This window comes from Globicephala melas, chromosome 2 (genome assembly GCF_963455315.2).
Source record: "Globicephala melas chromosome 2, mGloMel1.2, whole genome shotgun sequence".
Lineage (NCBI taxonomy): Eukaryota > Metazoa > Chordata > Mammalia > Artiodactyla > Delphinidae > Globicephala > Globicephala melas.
Window position 1 is genome coordinate 132,184,240 of NC_083315.2, and position 20,125 is coordinate 132,204,364.

The following is a 20,125-nucleotide window of genomic DNA, read 5'->3' on the forward strand; positions in this document are numbered from 1 at the left end:
GAATGAGTAATTTCTGCTGCTTCATCAATAGTGTTCTTGATGTGAAACTGGCTGGTTTTGTACACCGCAAGGACACTGTGGAACACAACAACGATTACTACACTATGGCGTCACTGCCTTGATATCTGTCAAGACAGAGGTTTTACCCACCACGGCTTTTGAGCCACCAGTGCAAACATCAACAGAGTGAAAAGGGAAAACAAAGTGTTAGTAGTATTATGAAAATAGTTTTTGACTGCACAGACCCCGTGAAAGGGCCTCAGGGACCCAGAGAGGTCCACAGGCCACACTTTGAGCACTGCTGGCCTGGAGCATGGAAGGTGAATGAGAAGGCTCGGCAGGTACCGTGCAGGCAGGGGGAAGAACGTGGCGTGTTTGGGGAGCACAGGGATCAGCGTGGTTGCCTGTAGGAGGCATGAAGGAAGTGCCAGGAGGTGGTGTTGGAAGAGGAGGGATGAAATGCACAGGCTGGGAAGGGCCTTCTGTGCTGCGCTAAGTTTAGAATCCATCCTCTTGGCCAGTGGCCCTCAATCCTTCTTCCTCTGCCACCAGGTGCACGTAAGTGCACTCCCACTGGCTGCCCGGACAGGACTGGGGGAGGGCACTGTGGCCAGTTCTAAGCTGTACCTCTACTTCCTCCTTCCACTCAAGGCAGGTTGAGAAGAAATGTGAATGAACAAGAAATCTTATGATAGGGATAACTTCAAAACTATCAGCTTAAAAAAATTCATGATATATAGTAATATATACTAACATACAAGATTTAAACAGCACAGGCATGGAAGAGTAAGATTTTCTCCACAATTTCTCTCCTGCGACTTTATATTCAGTTGTCAGTCTCCTTAGTCTCCTAAAATCTGGAACAGTATCCTAGTCTTTGTTTACTATAATGTGTTCTAACATCGCTATCTGGGCCCATCAGAATTTAATCTGACAGAGTGTTTCTGTCTGTCAGCTTTTTCCCCCTCAAAGCCCTGGCCAGCTGTCTTTACACCAATTTTTGGATAATCCAACTTTTCCCCACTGATTCAAAATGCCACCTTGGGGTCTACTTCTGAGCTGTGAATTCTTCTCTATTTTGCATCTGCCTTTTTATTTTTATATTTGCTAACTATTACTAATGACAAATTACTTGGTAAGAGTCAGAGAGCAGTTCGTCAAGCTAGAAGCAACGATCAGACCTTCAGGCTTTTAGGAAGCCAACTCTGGCAACAGACGAAAGGAAAGACTGAAGCGGAGGCAGCAAACACTAAGTCCTAAGTAGCAAAAGTCCACTGACTGTCCAATTCCAAGGAAAGGTGCCGGAAAGTAAGGGTAACCAGAAGAGACAGGGAAATCCTCAGCTGGAACAGCCTGATGGTTAGTCAGAAAGCAATCGAAACTCTTCAGTGGAAGTTTCAGAACCTAGATGATCACCAGCATCATCTGGGGAAGTTTAAAAAATAAAGTATTATGAGATGAACTAGGAGGCTGGAGCTGTGTCCTCTGGAGCCTGTCTTTTCCTAAAGTTCCTGAGTGACTCTGATGAACAGCCAGGTGGGAACCACCATCCTGTCCACCCCACGGACTCATGAGGGTGTCTGTGCACTACAGCCAGTGAGACGACCAGTGCCTGACATGCTGGTTACCAGGAAAAGGCGGAGTCAGCATGTCCTGCCCACCAAGTAAGAGAGCCCGAGGTGTTTTCTTCCATCTTAGCTCATGGTTTCTCTGTGAAGTAGGCATTTATTATCCCCATCTAACAGACAAGGAACTAAGACTTCGAGGCTCAACAACCTGCCTCACAGCATCTGACTAATAAACAGCTCAAGTGGCCCTGCAGCCACGAGATGGTTCCTGATCAGGGATGTGAGCCTGGCCCTCATCTGGAAGCTCTACAAGTATACAAACCTGGGCCTCACTTCTCCGAGGGCCACCATCCTTCACCCTGGCCACCTCCCCAACTTCCTGCAGTGTTTACTGTTTGCTGAAGCAGGTAAGACTTAAGTTTCATTACCAGGAAAACCCAGAATGAGGCCCAATAAATGTGCTGACATACTTGAAAGATACTTGATCTTTGGAACTTGTATTTTCCTAGAGTCAAAAGACTCACTCACTGTACCTCACACCCGTCTTTACTTCCTCGATTGGAAAAATGACAGAGGTGAGCTCTAATATGTGAGACCGCCGAAGATTTGCCAGACGCTCATAATGACTTCTTAAATCAGTGTTTTTTTTTTCTACCAGGTCACCAAGTTTGCGATTATGCCTCTGAATCTTCTCCTTTTTCTCCTGATGCCGTTGTGCTCGAGTGTAAAGTTTCTGATTCTTTTCCTTGGTTTTGAGGAGACCTTCAGAATCTAAAATAAATAAATCACATCCAACAATGAGCTGTACAAATAGTTCCTGGGTACTGCACACTACCACCGCCCCCCGCCACCCCCAAAGCATTAAGTGTCTTCCTGCAGTCTAAACTGAAAGCAAAACCTCAATAAAATTAACTACATGACATTCACTACGTATGGAGACCGAGAGTTTAGTTCAAGTAGGTATTACACACAGAGCAAAGGGGACCACCACTAAAATGACTCTGGGTCTCCATTTGTAATCAACATCACTGAGCATCACTCAAGACTATCAAGTTTAAGTTTAGCACAGGAAGTACTTGACTTTCTTACAGTAAGCACTGAAGAGCAGCCATGTTGGGCAGAAAAGAGATCTAATTCTAAGTTTGAAAAATTCACTGGCTATCTGATTTTCCTTAGAAAACTATTAAGTGTCCCTTGGGCTACATTCAGAGAGCCCAGGGATAATCTCACGGCAGGTGGTCATGCAGCAAAGAAACAGACCAACGCCCTGAAAAGTCACAGTGGAGTGCAGCGCTCCCAGCAGGGTGTGAGCACCTCCCATACACCAGCATTTTAACCACTGGAAGGGTAACCAGAGCCTGGCCATACAACGAGAAAACAGACAGACACTCGTCCTTCCCAACGTATGTTCTTTTTATGAAGGTCCTACAGGTTCTAGATCCCAAGATGTATTATCAAACAGATCAGGTTGTAGCTAAACTTCTCTAGTGTAGCAACAACTGGCTGTAAAATCTCAGACACCCAGGAACAACTTAAGAGGCTCAAATAAGTTTAAAACCAAGCTCATTATCTTTCCTCTTGACACATTTTAAGCTAGGCTCCCTACTTCACAATTATTTCTGACCTGTCCTAAATCAACCTCTCTCTTCTTTTAAATTTATTTATTTATTATTTTTGGCTGCATTGGGTCCTCGTTGCTGCATGCAGGCTTTCTCTAGTTGCGGTGAGCGGGGGCTACTCTTCGTTGCGGTGCTCAGGCTTCTCATTGCGGTGGCTTCTCTTGTTGCGGAGCACGGGCTCTAGGCACGCGGGCTTCAGTAGTTGTGGCTCGTGGGCTCTAGAGCACAGGCTCAGTAGTTGTGGCGCTCGGGCTTAGTTGCTCTGAGGCATGTGGGATCTTCCCAGACCAGGGCTCAAACCCGTGTCCCCTGCATTGGCAGGTGGATTCTTAACCACTGCACCACCAGGGAAGCCCCCCTAAATCAATCTCTTGATGGTCCATTCCATGAGCTGTCTTACAGTTCCTTCCATCTAGGTCTTTCTTTTCATTTCCACTGTCACAATCCTGGTTAACTCTCACCCAAACTCTGCCTGTCTCTAGTTGGTTCCACTCCACACCTCCACCCCCTCTTTCACTGGCTCAGTCTTCATAAAGTACAGCCAGTGCTCAGCGATTCTCCTCTGCCGATCAAACACAGACCAAACTTCTCAGCCTCCCAGCCACCACCAAACTGGTACACACCCCACAGTTCCCTTCTCCACACCCTCCATTCCAGTCTCATTCAATTACCAGATACTTCAAATGAACACACTAAGTAAGCGCACAGATGGATGGATGGATGCCAGACAAGTCATTCCTTAAATATTTATCTCCATTCTGTTGTTCAAATCAACATCTCTCTAGGAACACTATTTTCTCCTATTCTCCTAATGTCCAGATTGTACTCATTCTTCAAGGCTCCCTCCATAAACACTCCCTAGACCCCTTGTTCCCAGGAGCTCTATGGTAATGTGTGTGTACCTCACCTATAGCACATGGCTCGTAGCTGCTTACACCAGGTCCAACTGAAGCCTGTTGTCTCCTGACTGGGATATGAGAAGCAGTTGATAAATGTGTGTGGACCGAAACCACCCTCTTCAACTGAGGACCAACGAACCTAGGTTATTTCATTGCAGGCAGAAAGTTTCTTATGTTTTCTTTCCTCCTCAGATGCGTCTCTTCACCATTCCTGACCAATATGAATGTCCTTAAGGTTAAGTCTCTGGTTCTATCACACACTTTCCAGCAAGTTCATTCATTTTCATGATCTCTACTGAGCTCTCTACAAGTGCTCAAATGCATCTGTCTAGCCATGGCCTAAGCCATATGGTGGTCAGATTTTTAAAGGACATTTTCCAATTTCATATCAGGACCCCTTGTAGGTGGCAGGAAATCATCACAGTCACCCAACTTGCACTAGTGCAGACTCAATTTAATTTACTCTTCTCTCCATGCTATCTCCCCCTGAACATTAAAACATATGGATACTGGGGACTTCCCTGGTGGCACAGTGGTTAAGAATCTCCCTGCCAATGCAGGGGACACGGGTTCGATCCCTGGTCCAGGAAGATCCCACATGCCGCGGAGCAACTAAGCCCATGTGCCACAACTACAGAGCCTGTGCGCTAGAGCCCGCGAGCCACAACTACTGAGCCCACGTGCCACAATTACTGAAGCCCACGCGCCTACAGCCTGTGCTCCGCAACAAGAGAAGTCACTGCAATGAGAAGCCCGCGCAACACAACGGAGAGTAGCCCCCGCTCACCACAACTAGAGAAAGCCCGCGCACAGCAACAAAGACCCAACGCAACAAAAATAAATAAATAAATAAAACAAAAACAAAAAACATTTGGATACTGTCTGTAATCCACTCTTCCTTTTTTGGACAAGTAACAGATCAATTCAACTCTGAAATTTCAAATACAATCCAACTTCCCTATCTATACTGTATTATTCTGTATCATGACATCTTAAAAGATTCTGGAGAAAATATTCATCAGGCTCTATAGTTTATAATTGATATTTCAACAAGATTCTGTTTAAAAAGAAAAAACCAGACTATTTATTGAGTAGCAAGCGCTTAATCTAATCCATTGACTTGAGCCCATAGCTCAAGTCAATGGATTGAGCCCATAGCTCAAGTCAATGGATTGAGCCCATAGCCCATAGCTTCTGGAATCATTAACTCCCTTAAACTTGTTTGTAAAATTTTGTGAGTCTGGTCTAGTGGGTGGCAACCAGCCTGTATTTATGTCCTAAAGAGCAGTGGTTCCTGAGCCTGGCAGGTCCTCAGAGTAGTGCTACTACTCAAAGTATGAACTATGGATCTGGCCCATCTGCAAACTTTTACCAGACAAGAGGAGTACAGAAATATAGACTAAGTTTAGAAACTATTTTCTTTGATATGGCTATGTGACATTGCCATGACATCCAAGTGTGCAATCATTTTTCTAGTAACTAATTTTACTGTATTTTAGAAAAGTATTGGTATCGGTTTATGACACATTGGAAATGAAAGAGAATAAAGTGGCCTTTTACTAGAGACAGTTTAAGAACCATTGACCCTGGTCCCCATGCATGAGGTTTTAATTTCCTAAGTCCAAAGCAGGTCCCAGGATTCTCTCTCTAGATCTTAAAAAAAGGTTATCAGGTGACTCCAATGTTTTGCTAGGGATGGAAATCACAGTTATAGAGTCCACTAATTTAGAACCATATCTTTTATTTTCCATGGTTGTTGCTTTTGTATTTTGGGGCTAGGAGCCTATTAAAAAGAGCTGACCAAAGTTTTAAACTTGCTCATCAGAGAAATACACCAAGCTCAGTCAATTCAGCAATTTCAGGAGGTTCACAGATGCCTGGTGGCAAACTCCTACTGCGAACATCCAGGGAGGAGGGGAAAGAGGGTGAACCCATGGTAAGTAATGAGTCCCTACACTGCTATTGACCCAGAGCCTTTGGAGAGTGCAGGCCAAACTCGGTGGAAGAGTGGCTGGCTGCAGCTCTGAGCAGCTCTTCACCCAGCTACCATGCTTCTCTAGCTTATTAATCCTGTGAAACTCTATGCAAGCACTTTATTAGGACAAACATTTTCAAAGACAGCTTTTACACCATTACCTACCACTATAAAATACTTGCTTCTGAAAGCAATGAGTAGACAAGAAACAGATTTACAAGGTATGATGACGACCCATTCTAAACTTTAAACACTTATCTTCAGAAATACATGGACTATTTCTTTCTTTTTCTTTTATTTATTTATTTTTTTTTTTGTGGTACGCGGGCCTCTCACTGCTGTGGCCTCTCCCGTTGCGGAGCACAGGCTCCGGACGCGCAGGCTCAGCGGCCATGGCTCACGGGCCCAGCTGCTCCGCGGCATGTGGGATCTTCCTGGACCGGGGCACGAACCCATGTCCCCTGCATCGGCAGGCGGACTCTCAACCACTGCGCCACCAGGGAAGCCCTCTTTTATTTTTATTTATTTATTTTTTGGCCGCGTGGCATGTGGGATCTTAGTTCCCTGACCTGGGATTGAAACCATGCCCCCTGCATTGGAAGCATGGTGTCTTAACCACTAGACCACCAGGGAAGTTCCACCATGGACTGTTTCTAAGGACACAGGACTTCTAAGAGTACTCTTAAAACTTGACAACCACCTTTCATAAAGTATGAAATACACAGATGTAATGCAAGATTAATACAGATTAAAATATGTATAAGACTCACTGAGTCTTATATTCTGTGCTTCTGGTGTGAACTAACAATTATTATACCTGATTACCAAGACTGACTCTGAGCTTCCTGTCAGCTAAGGGAAACGGGACACATACATTCCTTAACTTTTTAAGTTAAGAAATGTAGCAGTTTAAAGGTCATTACATTTGCGTGCATGTGTATATGTATATATGGACATATGTGTATGTATATATATACACACAGATATGTTTTATATACATATATATAAAAAAATATATATATATATAAATTCCTTATACAGATGTTTTACAAAGAGAAAGGCAAGCAGTAAACTCTTCCATGCTGCTCTTGCCTCCCCACACCCCTTCTCTGTCTCCCTTCCTCTGTCTCTCTAGTTTGTTTATTAATCGCATGAAGCTCCACATGAGTCCATCCTTTATTAGGGCTGCAGAGAGGTGGAAAATTACTTACTTTTCTTCATTTCTTCATTTCCTTTACATATAGTTTGTTTCAGCTGTTCAATCCTCATCTTGCAGGACATTATTTTCCATCTCTTAAAAAACGTATGAAATAAATATCACAAATGTTGGTCTCTAATGACTAATATGATTATCTACTGGGGACACTACTTATTTTGAGGTGTATCTTAGAAAATGTAATGAATAAAAGATCAGTATAATTATATTTCTTATAGCTTGTAACTAGTGGATTACAAAAAAGAAAAAAAATGTTACTCTGGTTCAGTGCAGAAGCTGCTAGGAAATTAAGAGAGAAAGAAATTCACACAGTTCTTTTATGTGTTAATAAGCACAGAGAAAAGTGTTGAAGGATATTCTCTTAACCTGCCCTGCCCAATATGTGGCTACAGGTCCCATGTGGTTACCTGCAAGTCAATTAGATTATATGAAATTTTAAAAAAATCCAGTTCCTACTCTCACTACCCACGTCAGGTGGTACATGTCAACACCACAAGTGACTAATGGCTACCATATCGGGCAGTGTAGACAGAGAACGTTTGCATCATCAGAGAGTTCTATGGATGTGCTGCTCTAAATTCTCAGTGCTGGTTACTGAGGAGACCACCAACTGTATTATCTCACTGATACAATAAGCAAATATTACTCGCAAAATAATAAAATAATAATAATAATAAAAATAATAATAAAATAATAATAATAATAAAAATAATAATAAAAACTTCTGCAATAAAGCAGAAGTTTTTTTTTAAGTTTATAACTCATGTAAGATTTCTTGAAAAGCCTCAAAAAGTTATATGAAACTGCAATTTTATATTACCAGGATTTAGGTACAGCTTCCCCAAAGAGAATAAAGGATAAGTAAAAATCTGCCCTACTAGTTTTAAAAAAGTATTATTTATCTATTCCATAATGCCTCCATAAACGGGGATAATTGAAAGCGTACAACAACAGTCAAATGCCTATAATGTTTCACACTTGTCTAAGTAGTCTGATGGTACAAGATACAGAGTAGATTACAGGAATGTTCAGTGGGTAAAACTCTCCCCTCTCCAGTGGGGTGAGAGAAACATCTGAGAACACATGCACGGGAACTGATGGATTCAGGAATAAACTGGAAATGAGATGTCTTTACTTTTAAAAGGTATTAGTCTTTAAGAATCAATATTTAAATATTTGATAGAAAAACTAGAAAACTTAGAAAAACTGGGATGAGATTCTTTATAAACAGCCTTTTATAACCTTTTTCCATACAACTTGTTTATATAACATTCAGAGCATAAGCAGAATTCACCTATATCACATCTCTTTAAGTATCATTTAAAATTTATGAAGGATGCTTATTATTATTATGAAAAAAATTAAGCAACACAAAAGAGAAGAAAGAGATTGTTAACCTAACTCCTTCCCACTCTTCAGGGTTGATCTCAATTAAAGTTTGATATGTATTTTTTAAGATATATATTTAAAACACATACACAAATGGAATCATACTTTACCCTAGCCTCCTTTTTGTTTGATTGTTTCATTAAAAAATATACCTCGGACATCATTCCATACAAGTGCATGTAGACTGACCACATTCTTCTCAACAGCTACACAGCAGCATAATCATCTCATTCTGTTTGATGAGTATTTAGATTATATATTAACTTTACTACCAATGATGCAGACAATCAGCCTCTTTATCCATAAATCTCTACATTCATGTATATTTTCTTAGGAGGAAAATTGCCGATATACCACATGTGCATTAAAAACACCAACAAGCCACCACCAAATTGTCCCCCAAACAAATGTGTCAATATACACTCCCACCAACAGTGAATAAAAGTATAATCAATCAAACTCCTCATTTTCATATGTTGTACTCATTTTTTCCCAGTTTATATTCATTTTGCTACGGTCTTTAACATATAGAACTTTTAAACTTTTATGTAGTGTGTCAAATGTTTTCCTTTATGGCTTATAAAGGTCTGCTCACCCCCAGATTATATAAATACTCTCCCATATTTTCTTTTAATATTTGAGTTTATTTTTCACATTCAATCATTAACCCATCTACAAAGTAGGTGTTTACGATGAGTAATTTTTTAAAAAAGGACACCTCACTGTTCTTATATCTTTATGTCAATACCAGACTTCATAATTATTCCTTACAGTGGTTCCGTAATTAATTGCCAAAACCCTGTTTTTGGTACCTGGATGAAATATCTGAGAAGCCCACACTACGAATATATTCACAGAGAACTGCCAAAAAATGATCAAAAATAAATTTAAATTCGAAATGATTTTTTAAGTTCTGCCAATTTAAAAACATGTAACCTCAAGTGTAAAGAATATTATTTAAATTCTTCTTATAGCTTACCAACTGATCTGTTATCCATTTTCCTTCCATAGCTTTTAACACTCTGTATGGAGAAGAGACAAAGGAAATATGCTCTTAAAATAATGAATTCGGTGAAGCTCAAAAATGCAAAATCAACAACTTTTTAAAATAAGGTCTTAGAAACAGCTGGATATACCAAAGTGGGATGTAAGCACTGAAAAATGTTTTCCAGATTCCCTGTTCTCTTCAATTTTTTCTCACTTCCTTCCTTTTGCACTTTTAATACAGCTCAGAGCCTTTCTATAAACGTTCACAATAAACTTCCATAACAGCCATAGCCTTTGTCCTCCGTCATAATCAATAATTTCCATCAGTCATAATTAATAATAATGATAGTTACAAGAGAATTCATGGTCCAAATGCTACTGTCAGCTCCCTGCAAAATGGCACAAGCCATGGGAGTTCCCTGGTGGTGCAGCTGTTGAGAATCCACCTGCCAGTGCAGGGGACATGGGTTCGAGCCTTGGTCCGGGAAGATCCCATGTGCCGCAGAGCAACTAAGCCCGTGCACCACAACTACTGAGCATGCACTCTAGAGCCCGTGACCCACAACTACTGAGCCCGTGTGCCGCAACTACTGACGCCCGCGTGCCTAGAGCCCGTGCTCCGCAACAAGAGAAGCCACCGCAATGAGAAGCCTGTGCACCACAACGAAGAGTAGCCCCTACTCGCCACTAGAGAAAGTCTGTGCACAGCAACGAAGACCCAACACAGCCAAAAATAAATAAATAAATTAGTTAATTAATTACTTTTTTTAAAAAAAAGGCATAAGCCAGCTTAGGCAAAAATTGTTCTAAGGAATGAAGTGTTCTATAGGAAAAAATAAGTTTCCGTGATAGAGTAAGTTAGAGAAATGACTGAGTTAAATAAATCTAAGCGGGTTTTTCTAATGCAGAGTATCTCTGAAGATTTCATCTACTCATAAATGTGTTAATCAGGTCTGGGGTGTGTATGGAGAATAGTGACTGGATCAGTTTGGGATAAAAGGTTCTACAGGACAATTCCCAAATCCAGAGGATGAGAGATTCATCGGGTGCTCATTAATACTCAGATTCCTGGGCCTACTCCCAGACCTACTGAATCAGGATATCTGAGGACAGGATTCCAAGAATCTACATTTTTAACCAGTACCGAAGTTAATGAATTCTGATGTAGATGTTCTGCAGACCACACTTTGCAAAACCCTGATACAGAAGAATAAAGATAAACAGAAGCAATAATGTCCTACAAGAGCCACCACTGCTAGTCTAATACGCCTTCTGTCCTGGACCCATTTACAGTACGTCAATTATCAGGGCCAGTGGTTTGATTCATCCATCCAGTCACTGCCTGCTGTGAACCAGGCACCAGGTTTGATCCCAGTGTTTTCTAGAAACTTGATCATCTCTCCTATTTTGCTTCTCCCAGATGTTCTGCTCTTCACACGGGGAGATCTGTAACCTAAATTCAATAAATTAGCAATCCACATGTATGCATACCACAGCACTGAATTAAACCATGTGGTGACAAGACAACCTCCACAAATTAAAAAACAAAATGAAAACTCACTCTTTTTGAAATTCTTCTTGCTTGCTCTTAAGTTGGCTTAACCTTTCCTTCTTGTCTATAAACCTGTAAGAAAAAAATTCAGTGTTTTATTTAAATGTTTATTTTTTTTTCAGTTGAATGAGATTATGCAAATTCCTGAGAGCCAAACATTTCTGCAGACTCATCAGGAAATGTCACTGTCCTGAACATATCTTCTCAATGGCACACAGCTGCTTATCATTTGGTTATTTAAAACTAAGTTCAAATTCTCAGCTTTAAAACTCTTTCATGGGTTTATAAAATATGCCTGTAGGTTTTTTTCACCCCTAGTTTAAATTGTCCTCCAAAACAGGTAAATCAGAGCACTAAAATGAATCAGAATTCAAGAAAACAGAGGCTTCCATTATAAAAATAATTATAATTATTAAGCTTAATTTAACCCTACTCTCATTTATAAATTGGTTCCTTATAATTCTTAAAGTACAATTTTTTTCTAATTTTACTGCTAGTCATTACGGGCTAGCAATTTACTTAATAAAAGTTATTAAAAGGAAAGAATATCACATTGCAGTTCATTTTTGCTGTTTGTCACTATTCTACCCTTATTCTTATTTTCTTCCTGCTACCTTATGTGGGATTAGTTTGGTTTTTTTTTGCAGTTTAAGGCAGGAAGTTCAATCATCAACTTTAAGCCTCTCCCTTTTTAATATAAGTATACAGAGTTATGAATTTCCTCCAGAAGTATTGCTTAAGCTAAACCCTAAACATTTTGATATCGTGTATTTTACCACTTAGTTTGACATTTCTAATCTTCCATCAAATTCCCTCTTTGACCAATGAATTATTTAGAAGTATATTGTTCAATTTCCAGATATATGGGTTTTTTTTGTAACGTACTGTTATATTTCTACTTTAATGCTGATGTGGTCCCAGAATATTCTCTATGAGATTTTAATCTTTTGACTTGAGACTATCTTATGGCCTTGCATATGGTGCGCAAGTCTCGGTCAAAGTTCCATGTGCACTTGAAAGAAAGTGTTTCCTATAGCTGCTGGATACAGAGTTCTATAAATGTCAACTAGCTGAAGGTGGCTAGCAGTGACACTCATATCATCTAGGTCTATGCTGTTCAACACGGTAGCCATCAGGCACATGTGGCTACCGAGTACCTAAAATGACTTGTTGCTTAATAAGAATTTTAGGTTAAAAAAAAAAAATGTATGACTAACATCATGCAACTGATTTTGAATTGAGCTAATGGTGGCTCACTACTTTCAAAAAAACAAAGGTAATGCCACATGCTACAGTAACATGGTGTGGAGTCCAAGATTAGGCCTTTGGCTATCTCGTGAAAAAATGAAAACAATTTAATAGAACCATAACAGCCCTAAAAATCTCTTCCTTAAAATAATCCAGACATAAAAGTCTCTCTAACATACTATTTCTATAATCCCACATTTGAAACATACCCAGATATCTACTTCTAAATGGAAGGGATAAAATGGTCTAATTATGACCCTACCATTTAATAGTCAGTCACTGAAAATGTACAATATATATTAAACAAGAAACCAAATCAGATAATATTACATGTGACAGAATTATACATTTACATGACTAAATTAAAAATTCAGTTTCTCAGCTGCACTACCCACATTTCAATAACCACATATGGTTGGGGGCTACCTTACTGGATGGCATGGATACGGAACATCACTGCACAAAGTTGTATTGGGTAGCACTGCAATGGCCAGTAAGGTGGTAACTACATGAAACAATATTAGAAAACTCAGAAACCAGTGTGGAATGTGGACAAATTCATAGATTCATCAATTAATTTATCAGGCATTTACTATGTGCCTGCAACTTATGACAAAGCATTTTACAGAACGTTAAGAAATCTAATCTTTCATTTTTCTGCAACTGGCTGTGAACTAGACAGGTTACTTGTTATATGCTTCCATTTCCTTCTATCAAAAATGAGAAACGAATGTGGTATTTACTTCTACCTAATGTGGTGATTCATGCTCCGATAAGCTGAAGGAGATGACAAACTCACAAGACTCATCCACCTGTGTAAACAAAGGACTGACATGGAGGATAAAATCCTGCTTTTAGGGGCTATAAATCAGATCTGTTGTAAAAAATGCCACTTTGCACTAAAACAAATTGGGATGATAACACTGTCCAGCTTTATATCAAGCTGGTTAGTCCTCTTGGGTTTTGTTTAAAAAAAAAACCCAAAACAAAACAACAACAAACTTAAAACATAAACATACAGAGGACAGCAGGAATAACAAACAGAAGATAACAGTTCCTACTGTATCAAACACTTCATGAGTAATGTCATTCTTCATGAAGGAAATGAAAAATAGGTGGTGTGAACAAAGCAAAAGCAGATGGTTATCAACGAATGCAGCTGGTCAGCGAGCCAACTGCTCACCAGCTCCTCATCCATCCTCTGCATTCTCCATCCCAGGACTCACAGAGATAAATTAGGAAAAAAAAGAAAAAAGAAAAAGGAAGGGGGGAAAGGCCTTTTTTATATATTGTCTTTGAAGCTAGGTTTATCACGTAAAATGTTTTGTATCTTTTTTCACTTCAGAACATAAAGACCTATCTCATTCTTTAACAGGTACACAGAATTTCACTGAATGGACATCATATAATTTATTTACAGAAATACCTACTGATGAACATTGCCACCGCTTCCAAATTTTCACTATTATCAGTAATGTTAGAAATGAATATCCGGGTGCATTTAGGTTTACATGGCAACTCCAGGCAGTTATCTTTAAATTTCCTCGGAATCATTTCATGTTATATTTACAACCCTACCAACCTGTTTTCTTACTCGCAGCACTGCCCATTTTACTCTTTGCTAACCTGACTGGCCTCTCACTCCCTCTCTTCAAAGACAGTTCACAATTCATTTATTTGCCTTTCTTCATTTCACAGTTAGAAATGTTTAACACCTTTTCCTATCTTATTGGCTACTTTTCTTTTGTTATCCCCCTATGCCCTTTGTTCACTTTTCTATAGTTTTTTTTTTTTTTTTAATTTTTGGCTGCACTGGGTCTCATTGCTGTGCACGTGTTTTCTCTAATTGCGGTGAGCAGGGTCCACTCTTCATTGTGGTGCGCAGGCTTCTCATTGCGGTGGCTTCTCTTGTTGCGGAGCACGGGGCTTCCTCTAATTGCAGTGAGCAGGGTCCACTCTTCATTGCGGTGTGCAGGCTTCTCATTGCGGTGGCTTCTCTTGTTGCGGAGCATGGGCTCTAGGCACGTGGGCTTCAGTAGTTGTGGCTCGTGGGGTCAGTAGTTGTGGCTCGTGGGCTCTAGAGTGCAGGCTCAGTAGTTGTGGTGCACGGGCTTAGTTGCTCTGCGGCATGTGGGATCTTCCCTGACCAGGGCTTGAACCCGTGTCCCCTGCATTGGCAGGTGGATTCTTAACCACTGCACCACCAGGGAAGTTCTATAGTTTTTTTTAAAAGGGTTATTTATTAGAGAAATTATCTATTTCCTTTCATACATCTTGAAATTATTCTTCCTCAGTCTGCTTGGTGACTACTTATATTTCTGCTCTACAAATTTTCCAAAATTTTATGCAGATACATTTATCAATTTTGTTGTTGTTGTTCAGTGGCTCTACAGTTTTCTATTGTTTTCTGAAAAGAATCTGCCCGTAAACCTATACCATGCATCAGGGCTTTTACAACACTATTCCTTCCTTCCTTCCTTCCTTCCTTCCTTCCTCCCTTCCTTCCTCCCTCCCTCCCTCCCTCCTCCCTCCCTCCTCCCTCCCTCCTCCCTCCCTCTTTCTTTCTTTCTTTCTTTACTTATTTATCTATTTAAGCCGGGTCATAGTTGCGTCATGTGGGATCTTCATTGTGGCATGCAGGATCCTTTTTTTTTTTTAGTTGTGGCATGTGGGATCTAGTTCCCTGACCAGGGACTGAACTTGGGCCCCCTGCATTGGAAGCGCGGAGTCCTAGCCACTGGACCACCAGGGAAGTCCCTACAACACTATTTCTTATATTTTCCTTCCTAATTTAAAAATGCCTTCTTCGTTATTTACCAAATTCCTCCAGACTTATATTTGCTTTTCTTCCCTACAAAAGTACTCCCTTAAGCTGACTTTAAAAAGTGCCCCCGTGATAGAGACTGATGAAAACTAGGAGCAGATGGTCATACAGAGTCTGGGTTGTGTGCCACCTCTTGTAGTCAACAGTGCTACAAGAGATGGCACACAACCCAGCTCAGGCTTCAGAGGGAGCTCTCCAGCAGTCACATTTGCGTGGGCTGCCCCTTGAGGACAGGTTAGAGGTGGCCTTGCTAAGGGAAGGAAGGCATTATAGGCAGGGGAAATTCTGCTGTTTCACAGGTGAGAAGTTAATCTGTCCTGCCCTAGAGAACCTCAATACACCAGCGGGACAGCAGGGACAGGAGTGTGCTGCTGCTAAGGATCAGTTAAGAGTGTGACCCTCATCACTCCACGCTATCCCATGGCCACAGGTCATCCTGGGCGACTGAGTGGATCTGGCTACAGGTGGGACTGGTCACCTAAGTCTGTCCCATGAGATCAGAAAAGTAGCACCCGGGCATGCACTCTATCAAGGATCCTACTATTAATTCTGTGCTAGATGATCATTAACATCGTCATAACACCTACAACTTACTGAGCACTTACTTAGTGTCTTTCATAAAATAACTCTAGTCCCTCCATCTGCCTTCTCAGTTCTTTCCCTCATCCTCTGTGCCTAGGGTAATGGCAATAGAAAAGTCCAAGAAACACTACTAATGTATTTTAAGAAAAGTAAAACAAACAAACAAAAAACACAAAACTTTCGAATATGCCATTGAGGGCCTTAAAAATTAGCAAACCCTTTGAACCAGTTATGCAATTCAAGGAAAAGATCAGAGGTGACGAAGAAGATTTATGCCAATTGTGGAATTAGTCATAATAGCAAAAACTGGAAACAACTTTAATGTCCAAAAGGAGAATGATTATCAAACGACACCATATTGCCATGAAGGACATCAAAATATTTTTGTAGACAAAGACATTAGTATGTGTTTATGAGATGCTGGGTTAAAGAAAACAAAAAAGCAGAGCATCAAACCATATACACATCGTATGATTCCAAATGAAAAAAATATATTTACAAGCACACACATACATATAAACAAGGCTGGAAGCAAATATAACAAAACACTAACAGTTGTGAGAATATGGGCAAAATCTGTTTCCTTCTTTAGGTATGAATGTACTTTACAAGTTTCCTACAATAATCATACATACTTTTATAATCAGAAAAAAAGACAGTATTCAATCAATTAAAATTTCTCAAGCTCTGCCTTTGAGGATCATATCCACTATAAAAATATACACAATCCCCTAAAAGTATCTAAAGTCCTTAGGTCTCTTGACACCGATTATATTCCTTAGGTTCCTTAAATCTAAAAGCAGAAAATGAGCATTAACAGTTTTTAGGTCAGTGGTGGAGAATGATCCCCAGCTCGAATTTGGATACAGGTTTGGTGAAAAGTTAATGATGATTCTGGCTCTAGAAATAAGGCAGAAAGGCTTCTTGGGGAAGAGAGAGCACAGATGCACCTGGAGAAGAGCACAGCAATCTCCCTTATTTAAGCAGAAATGGTTAAAGAACTGCATATTTCTTGAACTAGGATACTAACACAGCAAGAATTACTAGCCATCAAATTTTTCTCCCTTAAATTCTTTAGGTATTTAAGGATATAATGTTTATGGACAACTGCAATATGAAAAAACACAGTCCTTATCAGAATGGTTCTTCTATCTTATGTTAGAATATTTAGGTATGAGAAAATACACAGCTGACCCTTGAACAATGTGGGTTTCAACTGAGTGGATCCACTTATATGCAGATATTTTTCAACAGTAAATACTACAGTACTACATGGTCGGAATTTGGTTGAATCTGTGGATGTGGAGGAACTGCGGATAAGGAGGGCTGACTATAAATTACAGGAGAATTAACCCCTGCTGTTCAAGGGTTAACTGTAGTAAAAACATACTCCACTGGCAGGAATGAAGGTTAAGTGATTAGGAGAAAGTAGAAGCAGAGCATTGTTTCATTGTCTCCCTTGTAAAATGGGAATAGTGATTATCCTACTTGGTTATAGGGATTAAATAAGATAAATGTGAAAGCATCAGGTACAGGCACTTAGCACATAATATAGGCTAGTTTCCCTTTTCTTCATTGCAATGAGTGATTTTGCACTTAATCTTACTAACGTATTAAATTGAATATTTATTTATTTATTTATACATGTATTTCAGATCTGGAGGTAAATTCAAGAATTAGCATAGCCCAGCAATAAGTAAGGAACAACTACTCTGAGTTTCCTCATTCTAAAAACAGATTAATAACTCACGGTTTTGTGGTAGGGAACAAATGACATAATAAATGTGAAATTCTTTTATAAATTCTAAAAGGTACACATAATGTTAAGAGTAGCCACTGATACTGATTGAAAACAAAAGTTCCATTCAGATCCACATGTATTGGTGTAAATACAATTAATAAGCTGCATGGGATGGGAGTTGTGACCCTTCTTGAAAGACAATACCAAACAGAACTCAGGTTGATAAACCCTTGTCTAAAGATGGGGAGTCCAGCTACCTATAGAGCTTTTATTCTGCTGAGTGGGGCATACAAATGTGGGCCCAGAATCAAAATCCCATGACAATATTTTTATTAGCTACAGTGACTGACAACCAAAAAGATACTGGAGGGCAGAACAGAGATGTCTAAAGGGTAGTTTTTTGGATGTTGGCTGTGTCTTCCCCTTGAAATGTTTCGTAACATCTACATTTCTTGCTCGTCCTTTATCCCACCTCTCAATTTGTTTAGCGCCCATATTTCTGTTTCTTGGTAGAACTGTAGCATATATTCTTAAAACTCATCAGTGAAGGTAGTGCTGCATCATTCCTGATGCAGGGTACATATAAAAGCAATACAGGAACTTCCCTCGTGGTCCAGTGGGTAAGACTTCACACTGCCAATGCAGGGGGCCTGCGTTCGATCCCTGGTCAGGGAACCTGCATGCCGCAACTAATCATTTGCATGCCACAACTAAGAAGCCCGCATGCCGCAACTAAAAAGACCCCGCATGCTGCAACTAAGACCCAGTGCAGCCAAAATAAATTTTTTAAAAAAAGCAATACTGGGCTTCCCTGGTGGCGCAGTGGTTGAGAGTCCGCCTGCCGATGCAGGGGACACAGGTTCACGCCCCGGTCCGGGAAGATCCCACATGCCGCGGAGCGGCTGGGCCCGTGAGCCATGGCCGCTGAGCCTGCGTGTCCGGACCCTGTGCTCCACAATGGGAGAGGCCACAACAGTGAGAGGTCCGCGTACCGCAAAAAAAAACAAAAAAAAAAGAAAGAAAAGCAATACTACCCATATGCTCATAAATTTTGCCTTTCTTTTTGATCCACACTTTAAAATAACTGGTTCCTAAACCAGCAGGCAGATGTTCCTGGGTATCCTCAGATTATGTTCCCTGTAACACTCCTACACTATCATAAACTGGTAAGCAATTTTTTTCAGTTTTGAGTGGAAAGATTACTTCAACTTGTTATCTATTGGGTAGCAGTCTTATTTTTGGTGTCAGATAAATGTATAATCCAGAAAATTATGTTCCTGTTAAAAGACCTGTAATTTTTTTAAATAAATTTATTTATTTAGTTAGTTTTTAAAATTTTGGCTGCTTTGGGTCTTCGTTGCTGTGCACGGGGTTTCTCTAGTTGCAGCGAGCAGGGGTTACTCTTTGTTGCGGTGCACGGGCTTCTCATTGCAGTGGCTTCTCTTGGTGCAGAGTACAGGCTCTAAACGCGCAGAGGATTCAGTAACTGTGGCACGCAAGCTCAGTAGTTGTGACTCACAGGCTCTAGAGCTCAGGCTCAGTAGTTGTGCCACACGGGCTTAGCTGCTCTGCGGCATGTGGGATCTTCCCAGACCAAGGATCGAACCCGTGTCCCCTGCATTGGCAGGTGGATTCCCAACCACTGCGCCACCAGGGAAGTCCAAGACCTGTAATTTTTAAATGTTCTCCAGTACAAGATCCAAAGGAGATTGTGTTGAGAGTACTGCTTAAAATCATTCCTCTTCATCTCTTAAGGAAGCACACACATCAAAAGGCAGATGAAAAAGCAGAGAAGAAAGTGGGCACTGTTTTCGGACTGAGGCCAAGGTGGGAGATGAGGAAAGGATAGTGCTGGGAGGGTACCAAGGTTATAAGGAAGTGTTCCCACTGAACAGTAACAAAAAAAGTAGCGCATTCAGGTATTTTTCAATCTAACTGCCAAACTCATACTGTCCACAAAATTATGTAAAGATGCATGCTCCCTTCTTAGGAGTCAAAAGAACTAATTATTGGGAGACAGATTTGTTCTTTAATATCTAATTTTCATTGAACTGCTAAACCATTACAAACTATTTATTCAGCTAGTCTATTAATTAAACATGAAAAAAATACATCTACATTTACAAGAACTTTGATATGCACATCACATTCAAGATCCTTATAGGCACAGCTAATCTGGCTAATTTACTGAAAAGAATCAGGGGTTAAACAAGAGTATTTAAACTGTGCTGTAAGCTTCCATATTTTATTTCAAAGTGGTTTCCCACAGTTAGTGAGGAGCTTTTCATAAGTAAAAGGAAAAAAGAGTCTGAAAGCAAAATTTTTCTTAAATACTGAAGACAACAGAGTATCTCACAATCAACCTTTGGCCCAAGAAATTTAAGGCTTATTAGTACTCAGTGTAAAGCTTTGAGAGCAGAGACCTGCCTTTCTCTTCTGTAACTGCCAGAATATTTTATGCAGATAACTGTACCCAACGAGAGCTCAGTAAAACTGATTTGATCATTAGGACTGTGGTCCTGGAT

The 20,125-nt window shown here is 40.2% G+C and overlaps 1 protein-coding gene across 1 annotated transcript in view; it reads right to left on the reverse strand.

Annotated features, from left to right (window-relative positions):
• The window catches only part of ATG14 (autophagy related 14), a 38,796-nt gene that overhangs the window by 14,817 nt on the left and 3,854 nt on the right, over positions 1-20,125 (reverse strand). Inside the window, exons 2-5 of the mRNA XM_030855066.2 lie at positions 11,215-11,277; positions 9,646-9,688; positions 7,273-7,354; positions 2,102-2,339 (exon numbers count right to left, since the gene is read on the reverse strand). Coding sequence (XP_030710926.1) covers positions 2,102-2,339; positions 7,273-7,354; positions 9,646-9,688; positions 11,215-11,277 — 426 coding nt within the window. The remainder of the gene's footprint in view (positions 1-2,101; positions 2,340-7,272; positions 7,355-9,645; positions 9,689-11,214; positions 11,278-20,125) is intronic.